Source organism: Rhea americana, unplaced genomic scaffold (assembly GCF_003343005.1).
Source record: "Rhea americana isolate MKP2758 unplaced genomic scaffold, rheAme1 scaffold_142, whole genome shotgun sequence".
Taxonomy (NCBI): domain Eukaryota; kingdom Metazoa; phylum Chordata; class Aves; order Rheiformes; family Rheidae; genus Rhea; species Rhea americana.
Genome location: NW_028185506.1, coordinates 1,786,001 through 1,795,551, shown reverse-complemented (window position 1 = coordinate 1,795,551; position 9,551 = coordinate 1,786,001). Strand labels below are relative to the sequence as shown.

The 9,551-nt window shown below is 42.4% G+C and overlaps 1 protein-coding gene across 2 annotated transcripts in view; it reads right to left on the bottom strand.

Annotated features, from left to right (window-relative positions):
- The window catches only part of TCAF2 (TRPM8 channel associated factor 2), a 25,667-nt gene that overhangs the window by 11,506 nt on the left and 4,610 nt on the right, over positions 1–9,551 (bottom strand). Inside the window, exons 2-4 of one of the 2 annotated variants that reach the window (XM_085298854.1) lie at positions 5,542–5,651; positions 4,101–4,734; positions 942–1,912 (exon numbers count right to left, since the gene is read on the bottom strand). In XM_085298854.1, the coding sequence (XP_085154980.1) occupies positions 942–1,912; positions 4,101–4,717 (1,588 nt within the window). In that variant the 5' untranslated portion in view covers positions 4,718–4,734; positions 5,542–5,651. The remainder of the gene's footprint in view (positions 1–941; positions 1,913–4,100; positions 4,735–5,541; positions 5,652–9,551) is intronic. The other variant, XM_085298855.1, reaches the window with a different exon arrangement.

Genomic DNA, 9,551 nt, shown 5'->3' with positions numbered 1-9,551 from the left:
GGTTGGACTAGATGATCTCCAGAAGTCCCTTCCAACCTCAGTCATTCTGTGATTCTGTGATTCTGTAATTCAGCCAGTCCTAAACAAATTTTTTCTTTTGTCCTGACTCATTAGAGAACTGAAAATTAGTGAACAGTTTTTTCCACAACTCTTCTCTTTACATATCCTCAGCACTCAGACATTGTCACTTCAGAATAGTCTATGCTCATTAGAACAGTTTTCAAACAACTCTTCTCAAACATATTCAAATACAAAAACGTAAGATGAATCCATACAGGGAAAAACACCTTACTAGTGCAATTACCTAGAGTTTAAACATATTACATTTACACACAGGAATCTCAGCAGGGCTGTAGACCTCTTATTCCAGATGTGATTACAAAGCACCTTGGCCTTAGGGACAACGTCAGCTTAAGAAGTCCCTATCTTACTTCCAGAGACCCAAAACCACAACTGGGTGCTCCTTCAGTTGTGTTGACACTAGCTGCAGGACTGTGCTGTAGTTGGATTGAAATGATCTGGATCAAAAACAACTCTTTGTGGCTAATTCAGATCTTTTCAGTTCCATAGATGGCTGTATCAACACAACTAGGGGAATGGCAATCTGCAGTGCAGACTTTCTTAAGGCAGTTTTTTTGCTGAAAACCATTATGTCGCGTAATTCCCCGAGGTGCCTCTGTTAGGAGGTTCATCTCCCTCAGTACTCTGTACACAAAGATAAAGCAGAACTTCCACAGGGTGTTTCACAGCACTGCAATCTGGGTTGGCCACAAAAGGAGCCTGTCTGTCACTACAGAGAGGTCAGCCCCTCACAAGCCCAAAGTAAAATTGTACAACTGTTCCCATATTCAGCCATACATACATACAGAGACACACACATGAGGTAAGCCACTGTTCCCAGCTGCAGAATTCCTCAAGAGAGAGGAAGATATGCTTCTCACCTAGGTTTGTGCCATCAATTTCCACAGTAACAGGGACATCACAGATCACACTGGTAGGTTTCTGCACTAAAGTTGCACAGTCTGTCATGGCACGGGACAGCTCTGTTGCCATACAGAGAAGGGCTGCCTCTTTGGAGTTGCTCTGGACAGGGCAGTGCTTGCTGACATGTGGGATCCCACTTCTGCTAAGCATTTTGGTCAGGATGCGGTGGAGCGAGGCATATGCCGGGCAGTCTTCAGCTGGGATGCGCAGAAAGGCAGCACAGTCTTGTGTCAGTCTTTGCAGCCAGTCCTTCAAGGGAACTTTGAGCTCCTCACCCTTATCTACATGCCCTTGGAAAAGAGAGAGAGCCTTGCGGAAGTGGTAGTGCTCCCCAGGCACCACAGCTGGGTATTTAGCTGCCTGAACATTCAGACCCAGAATGCTGAGCCCGAAGTGGTTGAGGATTTTGTTGCCAGGATATTCTGCCACAGCAGCTTTGCTACAGTTCTGGGAAGCCCAGTACCAGGCCTGACCTCCTGTCAGCAGGCCACCTCCCTCTGCCACAAAAGCATGAATCTTCTCCACCTCTCTGTCGCTGTAAGAAGGGCAGCAGTACACACTCATATCGCTTGTCAGGTGTGACACCTGGAATTTCACCTCCCCTGGAGAGAACAGTTCACACAGTCTCTTCAGGCTGACATCCACACCCACCAGCCCTTTCTTCCCTGCATCCAGCCACTGGACAACATTGAGCAGGAATCCAGCCAACTTTGGGGAGAACAGCTGACTCTCATGAGTTGCCACCACAACACGCCCTTTGCCATAGCGTGCTGCAGCTAAGAGGCAGCGGTGCGAGCTGTCAAGGCAGAGYGGGAAGGAGAGTATACCATGCACCAGCAAGATGGAGGGTATGCCCCCTGTCACAATATCCAGCTCTGACACACCACGCAGGAGAAACTCGGTGTCAAGGCTGAGATCGGCATGATGTCTACAAAACCAAGAGACATCCAAGTTAGCCCCAGTCTCAGAATCTTTTACACACAGATCTGCCTTGTCCACTGTGCCTCTTCTTCCACCTTCACCTTAGTATACCACATCGCCAGTTCTGTTAATTTTTAAAATGTCTTTATTTTTCCCTTAAAGATTCAGTTTGGGGGGTCAAGTATCTCTGTAGGAATTTCAGCATTCATTAAAAAAAAAGAAGAGAGAAAGGAAGGACCAAAAGAAATTTCTAATCATGTGACTTCAAATAGTAACTTGAAAATCCCTTCTAAATATATCACACAAGCTCAAAAATCAGAAGGACTTTCATGTATTTTAATCATTCTCTTGTAGGTTTAAATCTTGATGTGGGGATYTGCAAATCTCTTGTAAGGGAAATTTCATTCATTTAACATGCCCTAGAAATTGTCAGCTAACCAAGCCCAAAAGATTTTTCTGTGTTATTTCCTGGCCTCTGTCACTGTTTAGAATTGTAGAAAGGATAGCTTGGCTAGATAGACAGATATGCATACAGACAATGAGTGACTTGAAGTTGACTTAGGCTCCTAACACATACTCCTCAAATTCCTATCAGTCGACCTCTATAGAGATTTTATTGTGCATGGCCCTCCTCTTATCTCCACTATTTCCATGTAACTCATGTATGTCACCATGGTAAATGGTATGTTGATTTGTTTGATTTTGCTTTATTTATATTTTCTTCTGGTTTGGCCATATAGTTTTATACTTTAGAAAACACAGTTTTCACTCTGGCACTGGAAAGCATCTCGGTATGTGGTCATTGCAGCCAACTCAGTGAGAATAAATGATTCAGTCCTTTTGCATACCCACAGAACAGAAATTAAAACTGCAGCTCTCCTTTGATTTTCACTTTACTCCAATCGTTTGTCACACAGAATAGGTATCCAGGCATATGACACATTACCTGCATCAGATCACAGTCTGATTCTCTGTGGGTTAAACAAAGGCATGCAGGAAGGCCCAAATGCACAGAACTGTTGTGTTGCACTGAAATTAGGTATCTGAATTCCTTTTGTGGTTCTCAGTCAAAGCAAAACCACCACAGAAGGAAAAAGTATCATTTAGAAAATTTTAATAAAATAACTCCATTTGTTGGCTATGTGCTAAGCACTTTTCTGAATGCAACAACAGAGCTTTCTGTTACCTTTACTGGGACATAAATTCAGCACCCAGAAAGTACCAAATACAATTATTTGTTGAAATATAGTTTCATATATATACAAGAAAAAGACCATGATGTAATAAAAAACTTGTAGGTAATTTTATTTTAATCGTTGCAGCTTTCAATGCAGTGAAATGAAATTGCAACACACAGGAAGTAAAGCAGCATGTATGCTCATCAAAGACCCCAYTGCACTTTATGTAACTGTAGAGAGCATGGAGCTGTGCTAGGCACAGCTTGGCACACTAAGTGGGAAGGGGAGATAAAGAAAGGCAGCAGAACAACAGTCAAGAGTCTGGTGACTTGTCTGCTCTGTGATGTGAGTCACAATAGCCCTGAACTTTACAGGTGCTGCTTTAGGTCCCAAAGTGCCACTCTGGAATCCCAAACTATCTTGGAGCACAGAAGTTTCCTGACCACAGTCTGTGTCAGGTGCTGAGAAGGGATGTAGCACTGGGACAGCCTCCTCAGCTTGGTACCTGCCCTGAGGCTTCCCTATGAAAGCAAATTTCTGCAACCAACAGGATGAATAGGTTTAATAGCTGCCAGCCAGAGTCTGGCCCAAAAAGCTAGCCAGATGTTCCATCTGAAATCTGGTTTTGAACCATGGAGAAGCCACAGTTGCCCTGAATGTGCAGTTCTGGGGGCAAAGGAGAGGAGTTACTCTTCACTTCCTTAAGTTGCCGTGTGTTGCACACAGATGCATTTGGTCATATAGGCTATTCTAAACAATGGCTACCTTCATTTCTTGTCTCTGAATGAATTCCCCGGGCCTTATCCACCTCCCCACAAAACAGTCAGACATCATTCTTTGAGACAGCAAATAGTAAGAAGGTACCTCTTAAATTTCAAGATAAAAAATGCATCTCCGTCTGCTAAAGAACCATCATTCCTCACCATCSCCATCTCTTACCTCAAGAATCTCCTGTAAACATCTCACCTGTATAGCTTTATCAGCTATTTAAATAGASATAGCAATTCAAATACTCACTGGACAAGTAAGGGAATCTTTGGTATCTTCTTAGCAACTTTGAAGATCCCCTTTCCCACAGTGTTTCCTGTGAAGTACACACCAGCCACACTTGTCACCTGGTTCCCAGGAAATTCAAACAGCACCTTCTCCTTGCCATGTTGACTAGCCCAGTACCAGGCCTGGCCTCCAATGAGCAGGCCCCCACCTTCCTTTACAAAGTGAATCAGGTTCTTTGCATGAGTACTGTCATAGGCATCCATACAGTACACCCCCACAGGGCTGCTGAGCTCTGCCCCTGCCTGTACTTTGGTGCCAGCCCTGAGGAGCAGCTGGGAGAGGGAATCCAAACGATGATGGACACCAACCAGGGCTCCAGGGGAGGGCTTGAGCCAGTCCACAGCATTTCTGAGGAAACGGGAAAACTTGGAGTCCTTCAAGATTCCCTCATGAGAAACAACCACCATCCGGCCCTTCCCATACCGTGAAACGGCGATCAGAACTTGTTTCTGAGAGCTCACAAGCACAGGGTAAGCATCCTTTCCAGTAAGCAGCAGCTCACAAGGAACAAAGCCTCCAGTGAAGTCCCACGGCCCAACACCATCCACTAACAGCTCATAGGTGGCAGAGAGTTTCATCTTCAGGTTGCTCTTATCTGGTGGAGAGAAGACCAACATTTACTCCAGGATGGCTCAGCTGTAAAGAACTGCTATTTTCAACACTTCAGGGTCATTTCGTTGTTCTCTAATAGCAACTCCAAACCAAACAGAAATCATTTACTGGAAGCAGCTTTATGGCCACAACTTTTCAGTAACCGATAATTTTTTTTTTATTATTTTTGCTTGTTTGGTTTTGTTATCATACTATTTACTATTTAAACAGAAGTGACAAGTATATCAAGATGACAGAAGAAAAAAAGACTGTTGTAACAAATTCTGCTATTTATCATGGAGGAGATCAAGGAAATAAAAATGAGTTATTTCCCATTAACAATTTATTTGGAGAGGGAGGGGTGCTGGAGACTCCAGGCAGGTAGTTTAYAAGGAAAGTGCCAGAAACTAAAATGATGGAGGCAACACAAAACCCAGATGTTGCTGAAGGTAAATAATTTATTAGCACAATACATGGCATAACTCCAACATGCAGTTCCACTTTTCTTCCTAACTGGTTATCTATAGAACCACACACAACTGCTCCCAGTTGAGCTTCCAAAGTCATGTTTTTCCACATACATTAAGATATTGAAAGCAAAGGGCATTACAAAGTACTAGAAGCATGAGGAAGGTCAGTATAAATGACAATCAACACCCCTGGAAGAAAAGGGACTTAAAAGAACAAGTCTGGGAGCAGGTAATTCATGCCCTAGTTCCTTGCTCTGAACTGCCACATGACCTCAGAGAAATCATTTCCCTTTTCTTTAGCTTTGTTTCCCCACCTGTAAAGTGAGGCAAATGATACTGACCTCAGCTGCCAAGCCCTTTGAGGTCTATGGGTGAGACGTTCTCTTTTTAGGCTTCCTCAGTTTGAAAGTTTGTCTTCTTCAGAATTATCCCTGCTGCTGAGCCGGGACTGCTGTGTAACAGATTATACAAGCAGGATGGTTTTGAGATGTAGAGTTTAACTTAGTCCCACCCAGTTCCTGTCTTTCAGGATTCCGAAGGCTGACTCAGAGCAGAATGCCTACAGCAAGAGAAAGAACTGTTTTGGGGCGGGCTTGGCCCTGCTCCTGGTCATGCCACATACTAACACCAGAAGGATACCTTCTGGTCTTCATATTAACTTCATATGTGCCATCCTGAAAACAGTCCTTAGTGCACAAACACATAGAAACAGAGTCATCCTGGAGAAGCAGCATCCTTGATAAGGATTTATTCATCAGAAGGTCAAAGGTGCTCAGAAACTGTAACTGATCAAGAATGAAAGTACTATTTTTCCTGGCTTGTCCTCTGGACATGCTGGAAGCTCCTGTTTTACTCTGAAATTCTCCTGAGATTCAGGAATTGCTTTAAATACGATTTTTTAGTGGAAGTTGCTGACTAGCATAGGAAAAAAGCTGTAACACTCAGAAATTTAGCACTTCCTTGCTGACTTATTTTGAATTGTTTCCCTGCATTTGAATGAGCCCTTAAAGGCACTTATTTAGCCAGAACCAGGTGTGGGTGTCTGTAGAAGGATTTTAACTCTATCTTAACTGGATGTAACTATCACCCAATAATTCCCAATTTCTATGTATTTATAATTTCACTCTTTTATCGTATTAACCATTTACTCTCATTTTTGCATAAACGTAGAGCTGAACTACTCAATTGCTTTCAGCTAACTCAGCACCTTTAGCTACATAAATTAGCTTTCATATATATATATACATATATATATATACACACACACACATATATATATCAGCTATAGCATTGTCTATACAGATGCATTTGAGTGCAGCCTAGTTAAAATTCTTACTCTTCCTTAAGGTAATTAATCAACTAATAGGCCTCTGCTCAAAGAGCCAGGCCCCTCTTAGAAGTTTATGTATCTATTTATAGCTACGGAAAGATCTGCGGCTTCATCAGTCTATCTCCTTCCCATAGGGAGAATCATTAATTTAAATGTGGGAGCCTCCTCCACTTACTGCAGTCCTAAATCCCAGAAAGACTTACATTCCCAATTCAGCTCTGCCACAAAGTGCTTTTCACTTGAGAGGAGATAGTTACCGAGCAAGCAGGAGTCATGGATGAGGAACTTGTTACCTTTTTTGTGTGTCTTAATTTAGTAGGAGTAGGAGCACCAGGGTTGAGAGGAGACAGTCTAATAAAATCCACCCCATGTTAGAAAACTGAATGCGTACTGTGCAAAATGATCAGATTTCCCTCTGACTGTTGTTCAATTCTCAGCTCCTTAGCAAGTAAGCTCTTCTTCAGGTAATTTCTGTGACCATTCTCATGATTGCCAGTGCCTCCTCATAGGAATGGCATTACGTTAAAGCAGTGCATTCACATGCTGGGAGCCAAGCTGAAGTAATAAATAAGTGTAACTTCTTGAGGAAATTTGAACAGCTTATTTGGCACATATATCAGTTAGTTTCTGTTTTTCTCTCTAGTTTACAGACAAAACCTCAGAATTGTGAAGTGATATAAACTGTTAATTACCCAGTAATTCCCATACTAAGCCCAGTAACTGGGCTTGCTTTATATGCATTATATGGGTATACCTACTATATGAGACTCAGAGCAGACACAAAGAAAGGCAAGTTCTTTGTAGAGAGACAGGAGAGGATGTAGCAGGGAGAGAAAACAGCAAGGGTTAACAGGAATTATAGAAAGATGTAGAAGACTRAGATGGTATGTCATGTGAATTAGGAGGAAACTGCTACTAGTTCTAGATACGCACAGTGGGAAGAAGATCATCTTGGCTCCCTTACTACAATTCAGGTGCAACAAAATGAACACAAACAAGAATACAATACCTAAACTTGGCCTTTCCAAAAGAGCTTATCAAAACTGTGGTAAAGACAGTATCTATTAGAGATACAGAAGTTAAAGGCAACCAAGCAATAAAGAATAAACAGAAGTAACAAAAGCTTGCATGGGAAAGATGTTAGGAAAAAAAAAACAATAAAGAAAGCCCTCTTACATTACTTAACAATATCAAAGAAACAAAGATCATCAAGGGAAACTAAGAGCCAGAGAAAAAGTCTGCAGCAACAATTAAAAGCTGGATTCACCCTGAAAAACATTACAAAAGGTGGCTTTCAAAGGTGGCTGTTGATAAAAGCCAGGTGAGGAGAAGATTTAATCCCTACAAATCAACAGAACCAGGTTATCAAAGGTATTTTAAGAAAATAACTCACAATTTTCTTTTTTTTTTCTTTTTTCTTTTTTCTTTTTTACAGTTACTGTGCTGGAGTTACCAGAAAATTGGTTAAAAATAAATGCAGTATCATTTTCAGTATGAACACATCAGAATCAACCAGGCAATCACCTACTTGCAATTATTGACAGTAGCTTCCTATGTTGCTTTACAGCAGTATATTACAAAACACTACAATTTCCAAGCTTAGTAAAATACTGCTGTGTTCTACTGAAAGAACCCGAAATTGCCCATCCTTTCTGGTGATGTTAGCATGCATCCATTAGGTTATACTCACTGGCTACCATGCAAAGAAATAGAAAACCTGAGTGTTTAAACATACATCTGCCCAGCTATCTTAATTGCATTTTAAAGATAAAACTTCAAAAGGAAAGAACAAAATGAAAACAGTTCATGATATTTGTTTGGAGAAAGTAACTTTGCATTTGGTTCGAATGGCAATTAAAATCTTAATTCAAATATACTTGACTAGCATCCTATRAACTGAAAATAAGCTCATAGGCTATGGTCAGTGAAGACAGTGATACACTAAATCAGAAGAAGTGTCTACACAAGGAGATGGTGGAGTTCAGGATCCCGCATGAAAGAAGTAAGGCAAGAAGTAGGATGGCAACCTTGGATTTCAGGAGAGCAGACTCTGGGCTCTTCAGAGACTTATTTGGAGGAATAACATGGGTTAAGACCCTGGAACGAATGGGGGTCCAGGAGAGCTGGCTACTATTCAAACATCACTTCCTCCAAGCTCAAGAGCGGTGCATCCCTATGAGTAAGTAGTCCAGCATAGGGCCCAGGAGACATGCATGAGTGAGCAAGAAACTCTTGGCCAAATTCAGACAGAAGAAGAAAGTGCACAGAATGTGGAAGAGGGGACAGACTACTTGGGAGAATTATAGGAATGCAGTCAGAGTATGTAGAGATACGGTGAGGAAGGCTAAGGCCCTGTTGGAATCAAGTCTGGCAAGGGATGTCAAGGACAACAAAAAGGGCTTCTTCAAACACATCAGCAGCAAGAGGAGGACTGGGGAAAAAGTGGGCCTGCTACTGAATGGGGGGAGGCCCTGGTGACAAGGCATACAGAGAAGGCAGAATTACTGAATGCCTTCTTTGCTTAGTCTTCACTGCTAAGGACAGCCTTCAAGAATACCAGAGCCTGGAGACAAGGGAGAAAGTCTGGAGAAAGGAAGACCTTTGTTTGATTGAGGACGATAGGATTAGAGACCTTCTGGGCAAACCTGACATTCACAAATCCATGGGCCCAGATGGGAAGCACCCACACGTACTGAGGGAGCTGGCGGATGTTGTTGCCAGGCTGCTCTCTATCATCTTTGAAAGGTCCTGGAGAACTGGAGAGGTGCCTGAGGACTGGAAGAAAGCCAATGTCACTCCTGTCTTCAAAAAGGACAAAAACGAGGACCCAGGCAACTATAGGCCAGTCAGCCTCAACTCCATCCCTGGAAAAGTGGTGGAACAGCTCATCGTTGATGTCATCTCCAAGTACATGGAGAAAAAGAAAGTGATCAGGAGTAGTCAGCATGGATTCACCAAGGGGAAGTCATGCTTCACCAATCTGGTAGCCATCTAGGATGGAATGACTGGATGGGGAGAGGA